The sequence below is a fragment of the Macrobrachium rosenbergii genome, chromosome 9 (assembly GCF_040412425.1).
Source record: "Macrobrachium rosenbergii isolate ZJJX-2024 chromosome 9, ASM4041242v1, whole genome shotgun sequence".
NCBI lineage: Eukaryota > Metazoa > Arthropoda > Malacostraca > Decapoda > Palaemonidae > Macrobrachium > Macrobrachium rosenbergii.
Genome location: NC_089749.1, coordinates 17,596,809 through 17,622,661, shown reverse-complemented (window position 1 = coordinate 17,622,661; position 25,853 = coordinate 17,596,809). Strand labels below are relative to the sequence as shown.

General features: G+C 33.4%; 1 protein-coding gene across 1 annotated transcript in view; it reads left to right on the top strand.

Moving 5' to 3' along the window:
* Positions 1 to 24,753, top strand: part of LOC136842053 (uncharacterized) — a 431,892-nt gene extending 407,139 nt beyond the window's left edge. Inside the window, exon 4 of the mRNA XM_067109434.1 lies at positions 24,691 to 24,753. Within this exon, the coding sequence (XP_066965535.1) occupies positions 24,691 to 24,744 (54 nt within the window). The 3' untranslated portion in view covers positions 24,745 to 24,753. The remainder of the gene's footprint in view (positions 1 to 24,690) is intronic.
* The last annotated feature ends 1,100 nt before the right edge of the window (positions 24,754 to 25,853 follow it).

Sequence of the window (25,853 nt, the reverse complement as noted above, 5' to 3'; positions counted from 1 at the left end):
ACGCTCCGCTAGGGGGCTTGCATATACGAGGGGTGTTAAAGACAATATCCGACCTTTATTCATAGAAAATATTCATATGCAACAATCTTACACTAATCTCCTTCAAAGTAGTCCCCCACGCACTTCTCCCAACGGTTTTGCGCTGGAACGCCTGTTTTGAGATGGGACGCAGCTGGTCCGTCGCATTCTGGACTGAAATCTGGTTATTTTTTTCGTGAAAATAAAACTCTACGGGGTTTGCACTCCTTATTTCACTCGATAACTTACTTTGGAATGTGTGTTAATGTTTCGTTTCTGTGTGTGTGTGTGTGTGCGTGTGCCTGTGTGTGTGCGTGTGTGTGTGCGTGTGCCTGTGTGTGTGTGTGTGTGTATGGGCAGCGGGCAATTGGCAGCTCCATCACGATAACATACGTCGTAATGGAACAGCTTTCAGGGAGTCATTTCCCCCATATGAGGATTTTTTCCAATACGGGAACGCCGCATACATCGGGTCTCGTTAGGCGCATTGTAAACGGCACTGGTGGTTATTTGCAGCGTCCATCCGGCCCTCAGATACATTCACATCCCTTATTGCTTCCTGTTTAGCTGTTCAGCTTCTTTAACATTACCTTGCTCCAATTTTCACTTCTCGTTTAAGCAAAAATCTTCTTGAGATTTATAAGAGTTTAGAAATATGACCCAGTGGTCTCAGTTAAACTGGTCTATAATAATAATAATAATAATAATAATAATAATAATAATAATAATAATAATAATAATAATAATAATAATAATTAATTATTATTATTATTATTATTATTATTATTATTATTATTATTATTATTATTATTATTATTATAAAAGCATGAAAACTAATGGGAAAATATGCGTTGAACTTGATTGTGTATGGAGTGATGGATTCGCCTCTTGAAAATTAGAAGATTATAGGAGCCAAGGGAATCTGAGCCACGACTAAAATGTCACCGTTACAGAGTTCAAACGGAAATCTATTCTGATATGGTGTGTTGGCTAGGAAATGGGACTTGATCTAATTTATTTGTATACTCACCTTATTAGAGTTGTGAAAGTAGCGTAACAGGAGGTGACTGATTGCTCCTTATGCCGAAGTTATTAAATACTGAATTTGTATCGAATTACATAAAGTTCTTTATGTAATTCGATACACATTTTTTTACTCCATTAGTTTTATTGACCCTTTATGAACCCATTGCTGCATATAAGTTTCAGCTAAGTTATACTTTATTTAGCGGGCAGGGGTGCTAACTTCATGACTAAATTGCTCCCATGCCCGAAGTTTTTGAAAGTGGAGACTTTCAGTTATCACTCCACCGTCGGAGAGGAACTTCTTAAGCTGGTTATGTATAGATTTATATATTTATTTACATGTTTTCTTGTCCTCTTTATGTACCGCGACGAGTCATCTCTTAGGACTTGAAAAAGAAACTATATTATACTTTATTTATATATATATATATATATATAAATATATATATATATATATATATTTATAAATATATATATATATATATATATACACTCCATATATGTATGTATATATATATTATCTATTATATATATATAGCTGGTTATATATATATTTATACATTTATTTACATGTTTTTGTATATCTTTATATATATACATGAGTCATCTCTATATGTACTTACATAATATAAACTATATATATATATATATATATATATATATATATATATATATATATATATATATATATATATATATATATATATATATATATATATATATATATATATATATATATATACATATATATATACAGTATATATATATGTATATATATATATATATATATATATATATATATATATATATATATATTTAAGTATATTAATATTATTTTGATCTATGACGAATGAGGCTTCCCCTGACTGCACAATCGGGATATAACCTAACAATCCGAATGATGAAACCTGTCATTCCAGAAACAACCACAAGACAGAAATTCCAGTATAAATTACGATCCTTCGAGGAAGCAAACATGAAAACAAGAATACTTATCCCGGTTCTTTTCTCTCCTCCTCTGCAGAAGTCTGGAGGAAAAGGCGAAACCAATTTAGAGCCAGAAGCGCCTCCTTCAGCATTTTTCTTTTATTAACTTGAAGAGAATTCCCTTGTGTATCACGCCCTCACGTAACCTGATTCTCATGACGTAGGCAGGCAGTGAGATAATGATTCTATTACGGGGAAACAGCAAAGCAAAGCTGCGGCCGTTGTCTTATCCTGAGGAATGCGATGGGTTTTATCTTTTTGCTTGTTTTGGGCCGCTGGGAAATAATGTATAAAGCGCCAATGAACTTATGGATATTAGAGTGAATTTCTGCGAAATTGTTAGTTTTTGTAGTGATTCCTCTCCCCAGAAAATAACTATGGCAGTCTAAGATTGATTTGGATTCATGTAACCTCATTCAAATGAACACCATATTCTTTGAAAGCTGAATTTCGAGTCAGTGGCTCCTGTTGGCTTGTTCCATATGAATAGGGGTTTATTTTCTGAATAATAATAATAATAATAATAATAATAATAATAATAATAATAATAATAATAATAATAATAATAATAGACCAGACGTGACGTTGATTAACAAATTCGAGAAGAAAGTATCACTCACTGATGTCGCAATTCCATGGGACAGCAGAGTAGATGAGAAAGAAAGAGAAAAAAATTATAAATATCAAGACCTGAAAATCGCAATAAGAAGGATATGGGATATACCAGTGGAAATTGTACCCATAATCATAGGAACACTAGGCTCGATCCCAAGATCCCTGAAAAGGAACGATTTTCTTGTCATGATGACGAGAAGGGGAAATATTTTGTACAAGATGTCACTTAATCGACCATTTTCCAGGAAAAAGAAAATTCGTATGATTATTGATACATGTATCTCTCAGATTTATGAAGATGAAAAATTACATGTGCAACATGAATGTACTTTTAAATAGGCAAGGGAAAATGATTCACTCACGTCTTTAATGTTTCTGTAAAAAGCAAAATCACTCCAGATATACACAACCCTTAAATAGATAGGTGTAACACAGCTGTGTTAAAACTGGTACCCAAAGATAATTGTTTACCATTTGGCGAACCGCATTGCTGATCTTACAGGGTAATATATACTGCAGTATCATAAAGCAATAAATAACGATTTTGAAAGAACAGAAAATGATTGGCAAATTAAGAACAAAAAATGAATGGCAAATTACCCCTTGCTTGAGAGAATTTTGATCCTAAATACGGGTTGTAAAAACAGTTACAACCCAAATGAAGGAAATGAAAAGATTCGAACCAGACGAAAAATGAGCTTGTAATTCCTCTTATTCTCTCTTGAAATATTCTAGTTTCTCGTCTCCTCGGGAAGAGAGCTAGAACATGTAGTGGCAGCATTTCTAACTCGGCTATTCGAAAAGATAAATGGCAGTGTTTACGTATTTCGCCAGAGATTGCAAAATAAATTCTATTCATGTATACCCCTCAGCTTTCTGTGATGTTTTAGGAGTTACAATTCAATAGAAACTGAGGGCACTATTATTGTTATTATTATATCGTTGCTCTTTGTACTGGAGTTTGTTCAGGGAAAAGGAAAAGGTTTTGCATTTCACTACCATCCCTGGAATTAAAATTTTAGTCTATATCACCGTTTCCACTAGTATTTAAATTTTGCTTGGAGTTAGCCTTTTATTTTTTATATATGAGGACATAGAGAGACGCTGTTTTCTTAGAACCTAGAATAATAAGCAGTGTAATTTCTCAGTTCTAATTTAAAATGGTAGCTTATTTTTACACATGTCACTCTAATTTGCACGATGCATGTTGCACCCACTGCATCTAAATGCAAAGATAAATATAAGTTCCTCTCACATCAGAGTTCATTTGACTAAATAGATATTATTCTATGGCCCACAAAGTATTGCTTTGATATTTTTGATCCAGAGTTCTGTTTGCTGATATTTTTATACAGTAGTTAATTTTTTAATATAGTTTTCGAATGTAATTTTTTTATCATTATTTAGTATACACATTTGTTTGGACGGGACAAGTAGGTCTGTTTACAGGTATGTGTGAGTCACATGCTTCTTGAAAATTGAGAAGACTTGTATTTTTACTGCATTACACAGCACATTACAGACCTTATGATTACCTTTTTGCGTTTGCCATCAATGCCTGTATTGAAGTGTCAGGTGAAATTACAAAGACAAAAGTGTGAGGAACTTGATCACTTATGACTGCATACTTGCCTGAAACAGGAAGCGAGTGTGTAGCATTATAAACACTTTTTGCAAAGTACCTCTTTATGTAAGAGTCTTAAATATGTGAATGCTCCTGTAAGACTCACTAGATAATAAGCATTTACATGCAACTGTAGCTTTCTTTCGGTAAAAGGTACATTAGAGATGCACACACACACACATATATATATATATATATATATATATATATATATATATATATATATATATATGTATATATATATATGTATATATATATATATATATATATATATATATATATATATATATATATATATATATATATATATATATATATATATATATATATATATATATATATTCATGAATGTACATACATACATACAACATGGATAATTGTACACAATTCTAAAGAATAATCAAGTGCTCTTTAAGTTCAGGGGGCATTACATTACAAAAAGAAAGAATAGAGGGTTCTTTGTAACTCAGAAATTTACTATTTTTGTACTTAAATGTAGTAATATACTTCAAACCAACTGAGTCTCGGGTTCATAGGCTATTCAGGAGAGGCCTTTGTGTTTATGTTAGGAGTCTGTTTTTTGAGATAATGTGCACCATTCGCAATGTGCAGGAGTTAATAAATACCGAGTGTAATACAACAGAGTTACATACACTGACTCTGGCAATGATCTTGGAGACAGTTCAGTGCATAGAAAGTAACATAAAAGAACAAGGAATTGTATTATTATTATTATTATTATTATTATTATTATTATTATTATTATTATTATTATTATTATTATTATTATTATTATTATTATTCGGGAAATGAACACTATTCATATGGAAAAAACCCAGAGGGGCCAATGACTTGAATTTCAAGCTTCCAAAGAATATGGTGCTCATCAGGAAGAGATGGTAAGGGGAAATACAGAGTGAAGAGATCTTAGTTATTAAAAAGAAAAAAGAAATTAATGAACTAATGAATAGGTAAATCTGTATTAAAGTGCAGGGAGAATAGCATGAGGGTAGCAATGCATTGCATAATACAGAAAGTTATAAAAGAACGTTTTAACACGAAAGTTAGATTTACTCATAGCAATCTTGTGAAGGGTTACACAACCCATAAATGAAAATCGCTCGTGTAAAGGTTGTCAGTGAACTTGTTAAAAAACAATAAGAGACAAAAAAGATTAATAAAAAAAATAAAATAAAAAAGTCCAATAAATCCATTCGGTTGCCCAGTGGCCTTTTAAAAGTCTACGCCGGATTATCTGCGGCCAGAACTGCGCGCCCTAAAATTCGAAACCTTTCGGAATGCAGAGCGCTGTCAAAAATTGCTTCCCTCGGCGTTTCGATTTTCTTTTTCACTCTCTTTCTAGTCCCGATTTGGGTGTCGGTGTTCGTTAGCTCGCAGACTGGAAAAATAAATAGATTTTTCCACAGAAGATGAGGTTGGAAATATTTTAACTTGTTTTAGATATCTATCTTTATTTCTCCGTTTTTCTTGTTTCCATTTTTCGGTCTTCAGCTTTGGATTAGGGTATCTCGTAAACGTCGTGTTAGTTTTAAAGAATAGAACGGGAATAGGAATAGAATAGAAATAGGAGAACGGTGGCTTGCACACACACATGCATATGTACACACACACACACACACACACACACACACATATATATATATATATATATATATATATATATATATATATATATATATATATATATAAATTTCTGACTCACATCAGGACCGAACCCAGGTCTTTCAGTTGAAAGGCAAGGGTTCGATCCTGATGTGAGTCAGAAATTTACTTCTTTTCCACACGTGGTTGTGTTGATTTTATATATATATATATATATATATATATATATATATATATATATATATATATATATATATATATATATATATATATATATATATATATGTGTGGGTGTGTATTTGTGTATGTGTTGCGTGTGCATATATATATATATATATATATATATATATATATATATATATATATATATATATATATATATATATATATATATATATATATATATATACATGCATTTAAAATTACAGTTTCCTTGGGGCTAAAAACAGCTGCAGTTTTATCAGTTTCAAATACAACAGAAATGAGAGGTAGTATAGTTTCTTCAGAAAGAGAAATAAAACTGGGCAATGGATTCTATTCTAAGAGATAAGGTAATTTTAGATTGAGATTGAGACAAACCAGACAGATTTTCGAGCAAAGAAAATTGTAGAAGGTTAGACATAAGAGCTTTTGAGTCAGTATGTGAAGAATTACGAAATATCTCAAAGAAAGGCGTTTTTATAATTATATTGGCATACCGAAATTCGTATTGTACAGCGAAGTGTAAAAATTTTAGATTCTGTGCCTTGGTTACCTAATTATTTGGCACTAATCTAATTATGAGAATGAAGCTTGTGAGGCACAAAAAAAAAAAATTTCGCATAATGATGTTAGGACTGCCCAATTTGACTGCCTGACCTCAGCGTAAAGCATTTGTGCATTTCACGGTAACGTTCATGTTTTCACTCTCGTTTATTTTTCAAACACTATCTTCTTTAATGATGATCATGATTATTGCGTTACAGTCAGCCATCTGTTAGTTCACTGGTGTTTCTTATGATCTCAGAAACTTTCAGAGATGGTGGATAATACAACCTTCAAAAATTAAACCAGGCTTCACGTCTTTCAATAATCACTCAAGTGTCTGACTTCTGTGGTTTCATCATGATATTAAAACGATTTAGTTAGGACCAAGAGACCATAGCTAGAACTAGGATTAGTTACAATGCAGTGGCTTTAAAAGAGAAACCGTGTTCTGATAAATGTAGAGGTAAAAAAGACCCAGTTATTTTAGATTTTTAAGACTATGTTTGTGTAGCAACAGAAAATATTGGAGGTAATTTGTTGTGTCCTAAATTGCCTAGAAAACTTGCACAAGAAGAGCCTCTTTGATTCCTTCATTAGTTACAGTATCACAAGATAGTGGACCTAGATAGTGGTCTTTCATGTCATAATGTTTCAAGTTTAAATATAATAAATATATTTTAAATTATAACGAAATAGAGAATACATATTCAGCATGAATGCTCCAATAATGAAGATGATATATAAAAGTGTCAAAGGTTAGGGACAAGGTTGGGGTTTAAGGTCATGTTGGAATTTGCACCCCCAGGTCTCTTGTGTTAAATAAATACGCCTTTTTTTGAAGTGTAGAATTGTTTGACTCAGAGAGGTACAAATTGAAAACACTATGGTTTCAGTTGCTTTTGTGTATCGACCATTTTATATATATATATATATATATATATATATATATATATATATATATATATATATATATATATATAATATATATATATATATATATATATATATATATATATATATATATATATATATATATATATATATATATATATATGTATGTATGTGTATATATACTGGCCTGGGGTTAGCAGTATCAGCGAAATAGAGATGACTGAGAATCGGGAAGGCCATAGGATGGAATACATACATACATACATATATAAATATGCTGTGTGTATGTGTGTATTTATATATATGTATGTATGTATGTGTGTGTATGTATGTATGTACATGTGTTTGCATATGCAGACCCGAATACAAAATCAGAAGAGAGAGAGAGAGAGAGAGAGAGAGAGAGCTACGAAGGGAGAATATAGGAAAACAAATCTCATACCCTCGTTTCCGAGATATCCAGATGAATAACTGTTTCTATAAGGATTTTCCCTGATATTCCCGAGAGTGTTTGTACAATTTACTACGGCTTCTGTGCCTCAAGAAGACAGACGAAAATAGACCGTTAGCCAGCCGAATAGAATATAGTAATTGGCAGCCTGAGGAAAGGGCGACACAGGTAAAGAAATATATATACGTGCATATTTTATATATATATATATATATATATATATATATATATATATATATATATATATATATATATATATATATATGTATATATACACACATATATAATTACATACACACACATATATATATATATATATATATATATATATATATATATATATATATATATATATATATATATATATATATATATATATATATATATATATATATATATATATATATATATATATATATATATATATATATATATATATATATATATATATATATATATATATATGTACAGTATATATAATTTATTTTCCCCATACTGGGGGTTGTTTGAGTAGGTGTTGCTTTCAAATTCTCAACAAATGTTTCTAGGATGAAGCTGCTAGCCCCATGTCCTCTCTTTCTGTCATGTATGCATATGTGATTCGTATACACTTAAATGCTACGTTACCAAAGAATTGGTTGAACATATTACGAATTCATTCCCCATTTACACGCACAGTACATGCGTGAACTACTCTAACATATTAATAGTAATAGCTTGTATGCCCAAGGTTATTTTACGCTTAATCTGCACACAAATAAACATAAAACTATTTATTACTCGAAGACTCACAGAACCGTTACACAGTTGCATCATGAAATAACATCCTCGCAGTTCTTTCCCTCTGGAACACGTCGTTAGTATCTGAATAAACTCTACGGACTTTACACGCCTACTGCCCTCATAGAGGCTAACACGAAGGATTCATCAAGAGACCACTTATGAATCCAGAGGGCCTTGCTATTAGTTGGCTTTGTAGTGGATTCAGCGAGACTTGGTTTCGAAACGAGATTAATAAAGCTAATATGTTTTGACAGCTGATTGCCATAGGTTGAAGAATGAGAGAATAAAAGAAAATAAGGAAATTCATTGACATTTGTTGTTCAAGTTTCGGGAAATAGTTTAAAAGAAAAGTTGCCCTAGAATTCTATTGAATTGTTCGATCAAACTTGGTTAAAATTTAAAAACTTATATCACGTGGAGTTTATGTCCGAGATATCTAATATGAAAACACTGAGAAAACTTGGGGTTTTGGTGCAAAATAACTCCTGGTAAATTAGTATAACCTAAACAGTTGAAAGCTAGCAGTCTTTAGTGCTAACTTTAGCGGGAATTAATATCACCAGATGGCAACACTGTTACGCGACGTTCGCACGTGTGCCAACGCTTGCTAGATTCTTAATGAACGAACGAAACCTTAAGAAAAAGACCTCATACTTTTGAGGCTTCGCGTAGCAGGTATAATTCCCTGACAAAATATGGTTAAAGAAATACCCACTGAAAAGTATTTTGTTTTGGGATTGTTTATCACGACAGGACAACTTGTTGGAACCAGCCTCGCTGAAGGACGGGACAGGCGTAAAACGTATTCCGAAACTTTCTCGGAAAATAAGCTTACGGTGTAATTTACGGCGAGGGAAAGATATACTGGAGCGGTTACGGTTATGGAAAAAAATCTGGTATTATTTAGAATTTTTATGTATCGTGTTCATGTATGCTCTCATGCATAGAAATAGTGGTAATGAATGCAACCGTATGTTTGGTAGGATTGAGGATTTCCAGAAAACGTAATGTTTATTTGCATAGGAAGATTTTATTACCAAGATATTCAATCCGTATTGTATTTGCAAATAGGTGTCTCTGGGCGCTGAATTTATTAGGTTCATCCTAAGATATTTTTCTGAGATATCACGTTTACGAATACCCCCTAAAACACTGGGTTCTTCGCCCCAGAAAATTATAACAAAGACAATAATTTTCAGAACAGCACGGTACGATGATTTTCCATTAACGTACGATGCCATGCAAAACCTTTATCATACATCAGAGTACAATACTTTTTCCAATTTTACAGGTATTTTTCAATTATTTATATTTCTCTCTGTTTATTCATTAATTAATTCATTTAGCTTTTTTCTGCCCTTATAACCGATCTCTTTCGCTATTTCCTATTATCACGTGTAATGAAAAAATATACATTTTTTTCATTTTCAAAGGTAGCCTGGGTGTCTTTGTGTGCTCGAGTAAATTATTCAAAGTGAAGGCATAAAATCTATGAAGAACACAGTGACCCTGGTGCAGAAAAAACTGCTTCCACCAAAAAAACTCGTTCCCTATATTCAGTGAAATGGCTATTTATAGTTATACCTTGACATTATCTACTCCCCCAGTATACCTAGTAGACATACCAAACATACTGGAAGGTGGAAAAATGTCCAGAATATTCTAACGTGCTAAGATTTAATCCAGAGTGCCCAACAGTGCTTTTGTTCTCTGGTTTCCACTGAACAGAGTTGAAGGGAATAACTTGTGGTTAAAGTGCCCGAGGTTATATTTATATTGATATTGTCTCTTATCTGCCATTTCTTAGGAACAAGTGGAAAATATGTAAGCTTTATAACAATGGAAAGGATCCAATACCGATTATTCAGTGAAAAGCTAAAGTATAGTCGAATAAAGTTGGATATTAAGTGGTCTTCTGGTCGACATTGGAGCTCAGTTTCTGTCCCGTGTGGGTAGCCTTATGTCGGAAATAGAAAAGAAGTAGATGAATGAAATTTTAAAACCCAAGTCTTCAAAATCATCACAATGTTATTTTTGTATAAGTTCTCGGCGTTTTTATAAACATAAAAAATCAAATCTACACGATAAATCACGCCCCATTTAACTTAATAGTGCACATCTCACTCTGTTCTTCAACTAACTCGTTCTCTAAGTGACACAATGCATCAGATTCCACTCTTAATGAAAACGTATACTGTATTCATTTTTAGTACAATGCAGTGCATTCTATTCATTTTAAAACACACTCATTTCTTTTCTTGACAAAACGCATCTCGCTCTGTTCTCAATAAAAGGCGCCCTTTCTCTCTTTTAATAAAACAGCCTCCCCGCCTCCCCTGCATGCGATGGGCAGTAAACGTATTCAAATTCTCTGGTACTCGTAAACTTTATCATTCTACATCTGTGAATGAGTGCATGAACTTCCTGGCGTCCATTTTTTAGAGCGCGCTTGGAAGTGCTAGTTAGTTTACAGTGTCGTCTCTCATGTCGGACTTACTTGAATTTATTCCCTTTTTCTGGTGATAACAGATATGAACCTCTTGCTTCGTTACTTGTGTTTACATACATCGTCTTGTGAGTGTTGACGTGTCTTCGTCTTCTTCTTCTTCTTCTTCTTCTTCTTCTTCTTCTTCTTTCGACCTTATTAATCCCACTCTGTAGCAGGGTCGGCCGCTCGAGTCAACTTTCTCCATCTGTTTATATTCCTTGGATCTGCTTCCCCCAGTCCCACCTCACCCATATCCCTCTTCACCACATCCATCCATCTGTTGACACGTGAGTCCATACAATTTTCTCCATCCCGTTAAAGCAGCTGTATACATTCACGCTCCTTCTCGCTATACTGACAAGCGTATACCGTCTCGTATTTCATTACAATGCATCTTAACAATGAAGAGTGGTTTACTAGGTCTTCTGCCCATAGTTCGTATGGACATTTTGGAGTAAATGTCATCGATAAGGTAGGAGTAGGCGCTCACTGTAGGTGAATGAAGCTCTTAATGTTGGGGAGGATTTCTGAAGAGAAGGGACTTCTTTAATTCACCATTTTAGATTTGAATGTGACAGTCATTTTAGATATGAATGTGACAGTTGTATTTTCTTTTTGGTTTCATTTTGAATGAGGCTCACTCTTCCAGTTATTGGAGACAATGTGTATATGTATATATATATATATATATATATATATATATATATATATATATATATATATATATATATATATATATATATATATATATACATGTATGTATGTGCATAAACAAATTATATATATATATATATATATATATATATATATATATATATATATATATATATATATATATATATATATATATATATATATACAGTATATATGTGTATGTGTATGTGTGTGTGCGTTTGTGTCTGTGTCTGTGACTGCATAATGAACAGCGCAAACACCAGTAACCTAGATTCATGGCAAAAAGGACACGTGCACTCCACAATCTCAATCTTCCCGAACGCACGGAGGCATATATATGTATTCTTTCAAGTCGACTCAGGGCGAAACAGAAGGGCATCGTTCCAATCGCGCGTCGCATTAAGATAATAGATTTTGTGCCACGCATTTGAGTTCGGGGGTTGATTGAAGGGGATTAGATTCCATTTCGTGGAATCAGCTTCATCATGGAGGGGATTCGGCCAACTTTGTGAAGGGATTTCGGAGGGATCAGAGTCAAAAACGTAGGATGCATGTACAGTTTTTTTTTTTTTTTGCAGGGAGAGGTTTTCTGTCTGTTCTTTTATATATTATTTTTTTTTTTACTTTTTTATTACATAACTTTAATTTTATCAAGATTTTTTTGATGCATGTGGACTTATTAAAATTAATTTAAAAGGAATATAAGGATATTAAATTGTTCTTAAGTCTTCCTTTTTATTGTCACAGATCTGTGTTGCAAGAAGGTTCCTGTGAATGACTTATTGTTTGTGGTCCGCTAGCTCAGCATTGCGGGAAAATAGAAAAAGACCTCATAACTTAATAAAATGTTTTTATTATTTTTATTATTATTATTAATATTAGCGTTGGTTTCAAGACTTCGAAAAAATCTTACACGAATCTATTATAATGCTCGACGACAGTTACTGTACCTTTGCTTATTTCATGTTTTCTCTTGGGTTCAATAATATCCGCTTAATTTTAGCCGTTGTTGATGCTCATTTTCTGAGTATAAATTTCTATGGTATCTACCTCAGTTGTTCCAGGAAGCACAATAATTCACACCACTTCTTTTATTTTTATTTTCATTTATCAAATATATATTTCGGGTATAATAAGTGTCTGAGAGAAGTTTAGTAAAGCAGTCGTGTATTACCAGATCATTTAGAAATATATCGACCGAATTATTATTATTATTATTATTATTATTATTATTATTATTATTATTATTATTATTATTATTATTATTATTATTATTATTCTTAAATGGCATAAGTAAAAATTCAAATAAAAATGAGTTGATTAACTTGCCAAGCAAGCTTTCTTCAGCCAAATGAGAGAAAGACATCGCATATAATTAATGAATGAATGGATAAATAAATAAATAGATAAATAAATAAATAAATGACACATTACAACAAAAACTAAGATATCGCCCTTCTGTAAATGACGAACTTAAACCTTTCAAAACAAAGGGAACGAGTAAAGTTCTTGGGAATACTTCGCTTTATCTCGCGAAAGCGTGCAATTCACGGGACGTCAAGCCTTGACCCTCAAGAGAAAAATGGCACCCTTGCACTTTCAAGTCTCGTGATTAAACCGAGCAAAGTGGATTTTTATGGCGTTCTAAGATGCCAGATAATGTTTTATTTCTCGCCCGAGGATCCCTTCTGAAAATGGGGGTTTATTGTTGGTGGCAACTCTTCTCTCTCTCTCTCTCTCTCTCTCTCTCTCTCTCTCTCTCTCTCTCTCTCTCTCTCTCTCCAGATAAGCTTTACAACTGTCGCATGGATTCTTACTAGATGGTAATGTATATGTGTATATTTGTATACATATCTATATATATATATATATATATATATATATATATATATATATATATATATATATATATATATATACATGCATATGCATTTATATATATATGTATATATAGATATATATATATATGTGTGTGTGTGTGTGTGTGTGTGTGTATGTTTTTGTAATTGTAAAACCACACTGCCCTCTTAAACTCTCGGATTCTTATACTTTTCGGATACGCTTATAAATGCAAATCCTCAGATCCAAATACAAGAATATGAAGTAATTCTGGTGTGCGTTGCAGGATTCGGACCCGCGTCCAGAGTATCAGAACGAGGGCACGTGGAACATGAACAGTGTAGGACCCAGCTCTAGATATACAAGTAGGAATAAAACATCAATACTCCTGGCTTGTGGTCAGGTCGGCAACGCGACCTCGTTCTGATACTCGGGATGCGGGTCCGAATCCTGCTACGGATGTAAAAAATGCTTTATATTCTTGCATTTGGATCTAAGGCTTTGTAGAGACAAGCGTATCCAAAATGTGTGAAGAATTAGAGATGTTAAGAGGGCATTGTGGTTATTACCGTAGCAAGTAGCTGTTGAAAAGTGACCCGTAAATTCTATTTGTACACACACACACACACACACACATATATATATATATATATATATATATATATATATATATATATATATATATATATATATATATATATATATATATATATATATATATATATTATAATATTTAAACATACATACATAAGTACTCAATACACAATCAATTGTGGAACAGAAAATTATATATATATATATATATATATATATATATATATATATATATATGTGTGTGTGTGTGTGTGTGTGTGTGTGTGTGTTGTGTGTTTGTGTGTGTGTGTGTGTGTGATTTGCATGTAAGATACAATCACTATCACTACCCTTTGATTTGCCATGTTGAAAGGGGATCGAAAGGTGTCCATTATTTATTCACGGTAATTTTTGCCTCAGCGCAACAAAGGTCAAAAGTCCAATCAGGATTATATCCATTCTTTTCCCGAGATAGCGATCTCTTGTCGCAATGCGGGGTGCAAGCCCCCTCCAAATTGAAGGGGCAAACCTTTGTTATTTCGGGTTAACGTCTGATACTTACCGGTGCTTCGGAAGCCATTAGTTTTTCTTTGAGGTCAGATCTCTCAGTTCTTGCTTGGAGTTCTTGACCCCCCTCTCTCTCTCTCTCTCTCTCTCTCTCTCTCTCCTTGTGTGTATCTATATTTGGAATTAGCTAAAAACCTTAAAAATACATATATTAACCAGACCACAAAGAAAAAGTTAAGTATAGATTCAGTTTAACCAGACCACTGGGCTGATTAACAGCTCTCCTAGGGCTGGCTGGAAGGAATTAGATTCATTTTAACGGGCTAAGGACCAATTGGTTACCAGCAACGGGGCCTCTTATTCTTCATTGCCGGTCGGAGAATCGAACCGAAAACGATACACACACATAAGGAACTTATTTTGTATGCAGACTATATATATATATATATATATATATATATATATATATATATATATATATATATATACATATATATATATGGAAGTATATGTATGATGAGTAGTAACTTCTGTCCACCCATTTGACACAAGAGTGATTAAGTTACTGTCGCTCTAGTTGCAATTTGCATTGACAGAGTTGGGAATCCTGGTTGGGATAGAAATCATTATTACCCAGAATTCCCACAAGTGTAAATTAATAGTGAATTAGAGTTTAGTTAATTTAGATTATTTGTGATTTATTGATTATATATATATATATATATATATATATATATATATATATATATATATATATATATATATATATATATATATATATCAATTCTACCCTGAATGACAAGGAAATTTTGCATATTTAATCATATAGATTCATTTTAAAAAATAAAACGATATGACAAAATTGTAGACGATCATTTAATGCAGAATTATACACAAATTGTTGCAAATTGCTTACGCCTTTCTTAAATACGCAAGAAAGTGAACACCACTGACATCAAGACAAGAGCCAAAGCTGTCTCTGTCCCTCGGTTCAGTATGCATCAGAAATCGATGAATTCCCCGGCTGTTATGGGAGCTCCATATCTCATGTATCACTACCCAGAAATCCCTATCAATTAGAGCAGTCCAACCTCCTCACCGAATACGCATCCTCTATTCCTATCTCACCATAGAGAAGGTGTCATCCATTAGTTATGAATTACGTCCGCCGTCAACATTCTCGCTATATGCGCCAGATATTCGGCTGTTAATACTTGAGCAGTACTTCCCATGGAATCTGCCGTTAGCCTGTAATATGAACAATCCGGATAGTGTCAATATTTGTCAGCTGAATTTATGAGGTGTACCGGCGGGGGTGTCTATACCTGGTCGGATGTGTGTATTTACTTGAGTGTAAAGTATTGTATTTTGAAATCGGCTGCAAACACTGTGCGTGAAAGAGATTATAGGATATATGGGGTACCCGAAATGGATAGAATTATAAGGAGAGAGAGAGAGAGAGAGAGAGAGAGAGAGAGAGAGAGAGAGAGAAGAAAAATATGATGATTAGAATAATAATTGTTAGTACCAGTCTATTCAAACACACTGAATTTTTGCTGTAATTTAAAGTGGTTTTATTTGAATACAATGTGCAAAAATGATACTCAAATATGATATTGCGTATGTTTCACCCTGCGTCATAACACATTGTTTACTATAAACAAAGATATTTATTACATTTAAAAAAAAAGCAAAAAACAAACAAACAAAAATACACGCACTCATAATATCACCAATAAAACAAAATTATTGCCGTCTGAATTCTTCGCCATCCCTTTGCAGAAAACGGGCGGACGAGCATCTCAGCATAAGAGCAAACAATTGACAATCTCTTTCACTCCAGTTCCTCACGGTTCAAGTTGATTACAGTGATAATATTAGTTTTCGTCCAACCATCATTCGCGAACTCACATGATCATTCAGTTTTCCTCCCGTCTCATGATGTTATAGACGCCAATTCCATCAAGAAATGAAAGCAACGTGGTTGTTATATATATATATATATATATATATATATATATATATATATATATATATATATATATATATATATATATATATATATATATATATATATATATATATATATATATGTATGTATGTATGTATGTATACATATATATGTATAGATATGTATATATATATTATATATGTGCATATTATGTACATTTTATATAAATATGTGAAGCAAGGAAGGAAACTGGATTCTGCAAATGTTTTAGATTAACGGGAAATCTAGGAAAGGTTTGCATATGTACGAAGATAGATAATAGCCTTTTAATTTTCTGTACAAGAAAACTCTTGTACTGGCTTTGTCTGTCCGTCCGCACTTTTCTGTCCGCATTTTTTCTGTCCGTCCGCACTTTTTCTGTCCGCATTTTTTCTGTCCGTCCTCAGATCTTAAAAAACTACTGAGGCTAGAGGGCTGCAAATTGTTATGTTGATTACCCGTTCTCCAATCATCAAACATGCCAAATTGCAACCCTCTGGCCTCAGTAGTTTTTATTGTATTCAAGGTTAAAGTTAGCCATAATCGTATTTCTGGCACCGATAAAGGTACCAACAACACCGGACCGTGGCTGAGTTTCATGGGCCGCGGCTAAGAATTTCATGGACCGTCGCTGAGTTTCATGGACCGCGACGGAAAGTTTCATACAGCATTACACGCTGTACGGAAAACCCGATTGCACCGAAGAAACTTCGGCGCATTTTTTACTTGTTTTATATTGGTTTCATTTGTCATGGCCATATGCAGGGATTGGAATTGATTAGATTTGTGTTAAAGAAGTACGGTTCCGAAATCCTATCATTGCAAGGAAAGTATTTTTGATAACTGCGGTAGTTTATTTCTTATCGAGTTTATTCTGCAACATGAACGAAGATAAGAATTTCCGTATCACTTTTGAACTACGGCGAAATTAGGTATTCAGAGTATTTTGCCCTTTAATATTTTCGTTCTAGTGAGGAAATTGTAGCAATATTGCACGAAATAAAGCTGCTTTTTAATTCCACATAAGCTGAAACAGTCTAGGAAATAGGTTTAGCAGGAACTAGACACCTCTCTCTCTCTCTCTCTCTCTCTCTCTCTCTCTCTCTCTCTCTCTCTCTCTCTCTCTCTCTCTCTCTCTTGAAAGAACGGTGCACCCCACTGCACAGGAAATTAGGGACATTGTTTTCCGTTGCTAATGCTTTTATTTTCCGTTACATACTTAGCGCTTAGTTTCTGAAACCTGTGCAAATTTAGTTTTCCGTAATATAATTACTTCCGTCTCCAGATTTAGACATAATTTCGTACAAACCTGTATTTGTTTGTTTGCATGTCACAAGACGTTCTTAAATATTATTTATGAATTTCAGTGAAATTTAATGAAGAGTTGATTCGATTCCAATACAGATCCGCATCCTCGGTGATTTTGGGAAATTGGCATAGATTGCAAAAATGGTATGTTGCAAATATGCTATATTGCAAAGCAATTGCGATATATTGCTATTGTTCGTGATCAGCAACTCAAAATGCCTCATCATTTAAAATAAAAATACATGGTGGCCAGGAGTAAGAATGTTGTTCTTTTAATTGATAAGGGGGTGAAACACACAAAGCACCTTCAATAAAACTCGTAAGCTGCAAGAAGATATGTAGATACTGAGAAATGTGAATATAAGATTTCGTGGATTTATTTCGTTGGGGTGACTGCGGAATTACCTTACACAGAAGCAAATTGAAGGTTTCCCAGATTATGAAGCAGAACAAGACAAGGAATTTGCATATCATTACTCGGACCGTGTTGCGAGCTTAAACTAAAACTTATATTTTGTAGAATATTTGGCTACGAATTTTCTCCCCAACAGCGGAACTTTAATTAAAAAAAAAAAAACTTTTATGCGAACTTTATTAAACATACTGAAATTTATTTACGAAATAATTTAGGTCTTCATTGAAGACATATATGCATAGCAAGCGCATGTTATGTCAGGCAAGGTTAATTATGTAAAAGAGATAAGTTACATAATGAAAACAAACGTGAAAAAGAAATCAAGTAGGTAGGTATATGAAACGCCGAGTCTGTAAAATCTTCCAGCACAGACATCCACCCTTATTTCAAGCTATGATATGCCACGCTCGTCTAACAGAGTGAATACCAGCCTTATCGTGATAACTTCCTCCTCCCTTGACTGTGAGGCATCCATTAATTGAATGCCCCCAGTCCTGGGGACCTTGAAAGTAGACTTCGCCCCAAGGCTCGAGACGGGGATGGCAGGTTATCTTGCCAACTTCTTTTGAAGGGAAGTATTGTATGATGCCTGTGGCATTTTTAATTATATTTCAGGGGCTGGTCCTCAGCAACAGATCTGGTTTTGTTTGCTTTTGGTTTTCATGATAAATGGAAAGGAGGCGGCCGCACGAAGATGACGGACTATTTATTTAATTCCTTGACGGGAGAATATAGAAAAGGGTGTGTATAATGCAGTACAGGTGAGATATTATGAGAGTTTTACCGAGATAACGGAAATTTTATCGCCTTTTTTTTTTTTACATTTTTGCTGGTACTAAACACGGCGTCCCGCGGAACTTTCGCCGTGTTTAGTACCATTCCCTCGGGGGTGAAAGTAAAAATATTAACCAAAGACGGTAGATTTCTCATTATCTCTGTAAATTTCTGGAATTATCTCACCTCTGCTGTAACATACAATTGTTTATTGTTTAAAAATTATATTGATAAACGGGATCTCCATGCTGCCGTGTCTCCTTTACATTTACCGTTTTCATTGTTGTTATCCTACCAAAAATTATATTAAATAAAACGTAGCCTTTCAACTGATTTCCGGGGCATGAATTATTGCAGTTCTGTCAATACTCGCGGGTGTGTGTGTGTGTGTTGTAATGACCACAATGACCTGATAACTTCTCGATTGTTTTCACACTCTTTGGATACTCTTATCATAACAAACCGAAGATCCAAATGAAGAAATTGTGACGTTAGGGGCAGGATTCAAAGCCGCACTCGGTGTATCAGAATGACGCAAAAAATGTGACAAGTAGATTAGATTATATTATATATATATATATATATATATATATATATATATATATATATATATATATATATATATATATATATATATATATATATATATATATATATATATATATACATATATATTATATATATATATGTATTATATATTGTATTATTGTATATTATATCTTTTAGAGAAATACAATAAATTCGATCTCGGTAGCGACACGAAACTAGAAACGCTGATCCAAAAATAGCTAAAGGTAAAGGTAATAAAATTTTCTTTCAGAGATTCCAATTATTTCAGCCATTTCAGTTCAAGATTATAATCACCAGTTGAAAGTCCAGGAGAACCGTTTTTGAATATATATTTTATATATATATATATATATATATATATATATAATATATATAAAACGGATTTTGAAAACACCGAATATTGATAGCTTTTACAAAATATTTTGCGTCATACAGAGTTTTGTTTTCGTGGAAAAGTTGATTTATATAATTGTTGAGTTTGTTGTAACACTGAAGGGTAGATGACAGATGCCTAACGCGAAATTTAAAGTGTACCAACATTTACAAGACTGCGACGTGTCTTGTCTGACGAAGGGGAAATCAACAAAATAAAACGGATATGTAAAGAGGAAAAAAAAAAAAATGGTGGGTAAAATATGAATAATATTGATTTTTCGAATGTTAAATTAAGGAAAGTCATCAAGTGATCAATAGTTACTAAATTGTTACTGCTGTGATAACGGAATAATAAATTGTTACTGAATACCACTACCGACGTAAAGTGCTTTCTTAATTGTTCACTTTTCTTCTCTCTCTCTCTCTCTCTCTCTCTCTCTCTCTCTCTCTCTCTCTCTCTCTCTCTCTCTCTCTCCCTCTCCGGAGGATGTTTTCGGAGAAAGTTTCCTAATGAGAATGAAGTCGTCGGAAACTTCCGGCTACGGACGATGTCTCGTTGCTAATAAATATTTATAGAGTCCCTAAAGAGATTAAAACAGAACTTACTCCTTTTAAGAAATACCAATTAATAGTTAGGAGAGAGAGAGAGAGAGAGAGAGAGAGAGAGAGAGAGAGAGAGAGAGAGAGAGAGAGAGAGAGAGAGAGAGACTCTTGTTTCCTTCTCATACAGATATTGTGCGATGATCACGAACTCCAGAGGCAACCGGTTTGATAATATTTTCATACTTTTTACCGTTGCAAAAGAGTTTTTCTTCCCTCCCTATTTAAAATTCTCTTAGAGCTTTTTTAAAATAAAAAGTTTTTTCCTTTCTCTGTATTTAAAAGCCTCAAAAAGCTCTAAAAGAAGCAGTTTATTCCTCCCCGAATATTTAAAAGACTTAAAAAAAAACTCTCTTTAAAAGAAAGTTTTTTCCTCCTTCTCCATTTAAAAGCCTTAAAAAGCTCTCTTTAAAAGAAAGTTTTTTCCTCCTTCTCCATTTAAAAGCCTTAAAAAGCTCTCTTTAAAGAAATAGTTTTTCCCTCCTTCTCTATTTAAAAGCCTTAAAAAGCTCTCTTTAAAGAAATAGTTTTTCCCTCCTTCTCTATTTAAAAGCCTTAAAAAGCTCTCTTTAAAGAAATAGTTTTTCCCTCCTTCTCCATTTAAAAGCCTTAAAAAGCTCTCTTTAAAAGAAATAGTTTTTCCCTCCTTCTCTATTTAAAAGCCTTAAAAAGCTCCCTTTAAAAGAAACAGTTTTTTCCTCCCTCTCTATTTAAAAGCCTTAAGAAACTCTCTTTAAAAGAAACAGTTTTTCCTCCCTCTCCATATAAAAGCCTTAAAAAGCTCTCTTTGAAAGAAACATTTTTTCCTCCCTCTCTATTTAAGAGCCTTAAAAAGCTCTCATTAAAAGAAACAGTTTTTTCCTTCCTCTCCATTTAAAAACCTTAAAAATTTCTTTTTAAAAGAAACAGCTTTTTCCTCCTTCTCCATTTAAAAGCCTTAAAATGTTTCTTGAAAAGATACAGTTTTTTCCTCCCTCCATTTAAAAGCCTTAAAAATCTCTTTTTAAAAGAAACAGTTTTTTCCTCTATCTCTATTTCAAAGCCTTAAAAAGCTTTCTTTAAAAGAAACAGTTTTGCCTTTGGCTGCTAAAATGATTCTATTTTAGCACTAATATTTATAATTTTTTTTTTCATAAAGGAGATTTAGGCTGTCGTATTTTCCCAACCGGGGCAAACGCTCATAAGCTTTCATAATGAATAAAAATGAAAAAACCAAGACTCCAATTGTTATGCCAGAGATGAACCCACCATCCTGCTATTCAACACGCAATCTTATCTCTTATCCAATTTTTCTTTTGTTGCAGCACAAATAGTCTTCGGGTAATTAAATAAGTTGCAAAATTATTTTATTACTGTAGTCACATTTGATGAGATGGGTATACTTTTGCAACATATCACTCAAAACCTGACCCACTTCCGTTCAAACGGGACGCACAGGACCTGTTTCAACTTCTAGGAAATGCTCCACTATTTTTGTTAGCAAGCAAGGGCATTAACCCATTACTAAGCCGTCAATTTTAGTTTTCTGTAAAAGAAAACTATTGTGCCGGCTTTTCTGTCCGCACTTTTTCCGCACTTTTTCTGTCCGCCCACAGATCTTAAAAACTACTGAGGCTAGAGGACTGCAAATTGGTATGTTGATCATCCACCTTCCAATCATGAAACATACCAAATTGTAGCCCTCTAGCCTTAGTAGTCATTATTTTATTTAAGGTTAAAGTTAGCCATAATCGTTCGTCTGGAAACGATATAGGCCAGGACACCACCGGGCCGTGGTTAAAGTTTCATGGGCCGCGGCTCGTACATCATTATACCGAGACCGCCGAAAGATAGATATATTGTCGGTGGCCTTGATTATACGCTATAGCGGCTGTACAGAAAACTAGATTGCGCCGGAGAAACTTAGGCTCATATTTTACTTGTTTTTATTTGGATTTAGCTTCATGATGAAGAGCTTACGAGTATGTGCCACCATCAATCTCATATTCCTCGTCGGCCACCGATCCAAATACTGCCCAGAAGCGGTGTTGCTGAAACTCACCGATAGCGTAGCGAATGCGTCAGTCTCTGATATTACCAATGCAGCGAAATTTTTTATTTTTTATTTTTTCAAATTTGCTCTTTAAAAGGCGAATGGGGAGCGAGGGACCTCTGAAACCTAACATCCTCCAATTTTAGCCATTAATAAAGAACGAGCGCCAACGAAATGGCTTTAATTAAAGTGCTCTTACCTCTGGAAAAACCTTGGCTTGTTAGCATATCGCTGATTGAATTTATTCTAATTAAGGGTAATTCCCACGGCTGTGGAAAAAACACCAATTAAGAGGCAGCTGGTATAGAGTTGCCCCGGTTCGATGAACAAACAAGGAGGCCTGTGGCCAGCGAGGCAGTGAGTCTCTCTCTCTCTCTCTCTCTCTCTCTCTCTCTCTCTCTCTCTCTCTCTCTCTCTATCTGTTTTGGTTTTCCTTTTTCTGTTTTTTTTTTCTTCACTCTGGAAATCATTCTGGGCTGAACGAGAATTCCTTCCATGTGGCGTTCCTGAGCATCTTCAAGCAGACAGTCGTATTATGTAATATATCTATCTATCTGTCTGTCTATCTGTCTATCTTTCTGTCTGTCTGTCTGTCTGTCTGTCTGTCTGTCTGTCTGTCTGTCTATCTATCTATCTATCTATCTATATATATATATATATAATATGTGTGTGTATTATATATGTATGTATATATATATATATATATATATATATATATATATATATAGTTGTGTGTGTGACTGTGTGTCTGTGGCGTGTGTTCAATGTATGAGAGGTGGACACTTTGCTATGTATAACCCCGGGTTTTGATAGGTTTAATTTCTAAACAATGCCACTCCCAACATCAAAAACATAACAGACACCTAGTCGAACTCAAAAATTTTTAATTTTTAGAATAGCCATTTAATTCCAGACACAGGGCAGCCTGTAGTTTTCAATGTCCTCAATATTTTCCCATATTTTTTGGGGGGGCGAAGATTAAGATTTTAATTATCTCTTCAATTCACCCAAGCAATAATCATCGCTCATTTACTCGAATAATCAAGTGTGTAGAAATAAATGTAGGTGTGTGATATTTGTGTGCAATAGACACCATGCCATGAAGTTTGTAATTTTAAAATTAAACTATACCTAGTCTCAAATTTTTGATTAATTTTTGAAATTCATGTCCTAGTCTAATCAGTTTTCCAACCTGAATGTGATTAATCTTTTTAGGGGCTTCATTAAATTCAATTCACCCAAACAATAATCATTCATTTACTCGAATAATCAAGAAATAAAATAGTTAGGTCATGATATTTCAAATAATTGTTTTTACCACTCCTAACGATTACATGAAAACTAGTCTAATTTGTTTGTCAGCACTCCTAATCATTGGTATTAAACTGTTTTCTTATCTATTTTTTGACTTCCGATTTCATCAGGACACATAACCGCTTGCACCAGACCGATCTGTTTCTTGCAAGATCTCTCAGTTCTTGCTTTTATGTCAAGACACGGACTTTGATCTTTTGCTCAACAAACACTTTTTGTGTACAATGATACTTTTGATATAGTATATCTGTAAAGCTTCCAAGATGTTAATAATAATAATAATAATAATAATAATAATAATAATAATAATAATAATAATAATAATAATAATAATAATTTGTGACAACACGCTGAATTTGTTCGAAAGTACTCAGCTTCTAGCAATGCAAAAACTGTATATATAATTCGTTGTGTAACTTGAAAGAGAATACAAAATTCCTTCTAAAATAGGAAATTATTTTCCAGGCCGATACGACCACGGATCAGGCTAAATCGAATTGGAGCGTTGAGGTTCGGTAAGTTAAAGGAGGTGAATAATTGTTTTAGTTTAGTGTAGTTATACTTTTTTATTTAATTTGATTTAGTAGTAGTAGTAGTAGTAGTAGTAGTAGTAGTAGTAGTAGTAGTAGTAGTCATATTTTCCTTTGTAATATTTTTTTTCAGTGTTCCGTTCCGTGTTTATTAACTATCCGCAATTAGCTTCATTTGATAATGTGTATTTTAATTCGTCTTTTGATTATATTATTGTTCAACTTCGACGCAGCCATTAATTGAGTTTTTTCTTTCATAAATCTGAAATAATTTTTGGGCAATTAATGCAAAGTTTGCCTCATGAATACCATTTTCTATGAGCTGTTCATTGCGTTGTGCTGAATCCTTGCGCGGCTGACGTCTTGTTTTGGTAAAAACTAATCCACTTTCCGGTAAAGTTTCTGGAGCATTACAAATGGTTAAAATTCCCTAGGATACCTTTGTTAAGGTCTTCCCAGATGTGGACCATTCAGAACGCTAGGGAGCTTGAGAGTTTTACGGTGAACATATCTTAACAAGACATTACAGCTATTGCGCTTCTTAGCCTAGATTGAAGAAGAGAAAGAAGGGTGTAAATTCAATAGCTGTATTCGCTTGATATACTGGTAACTTTGACCACATTTAAGCCTGAAGCCTGTTTCACTTAGCTTTGAAATAATATCCATTATTATTCATTGTTTGTACGATATTATCCGGAGGTATTTTCCCACCTATTTCACTTAGCTTTGAATTATTTTCCATTATTATTTATTGTTTGTACGATATTATCCGGAGGTATTTTCCCACCTATTTCACTTAGCTTTGAATCATTTTCCCTTATTATTCATTGTTTCTACGATATTATCTTGAGGTATTTTCCCACCTATTTCACTTAGCTTTGAATGATTTTCCATCATTATTTATTATTTGTACGATATTATCCGGAGGTATTTTCCCACCTATTTCACTTAGCTTTGAATTATTTTCCATTATTATTTATCGTTTCTACGATATTATCCTGAGGTATTTTCCCACATATTTAACTTAGCTTTGAATTATTTTCCATTATTATTTATTGTTCCTACGATATTATCCTGAGGTATTTTCCCACATATTTA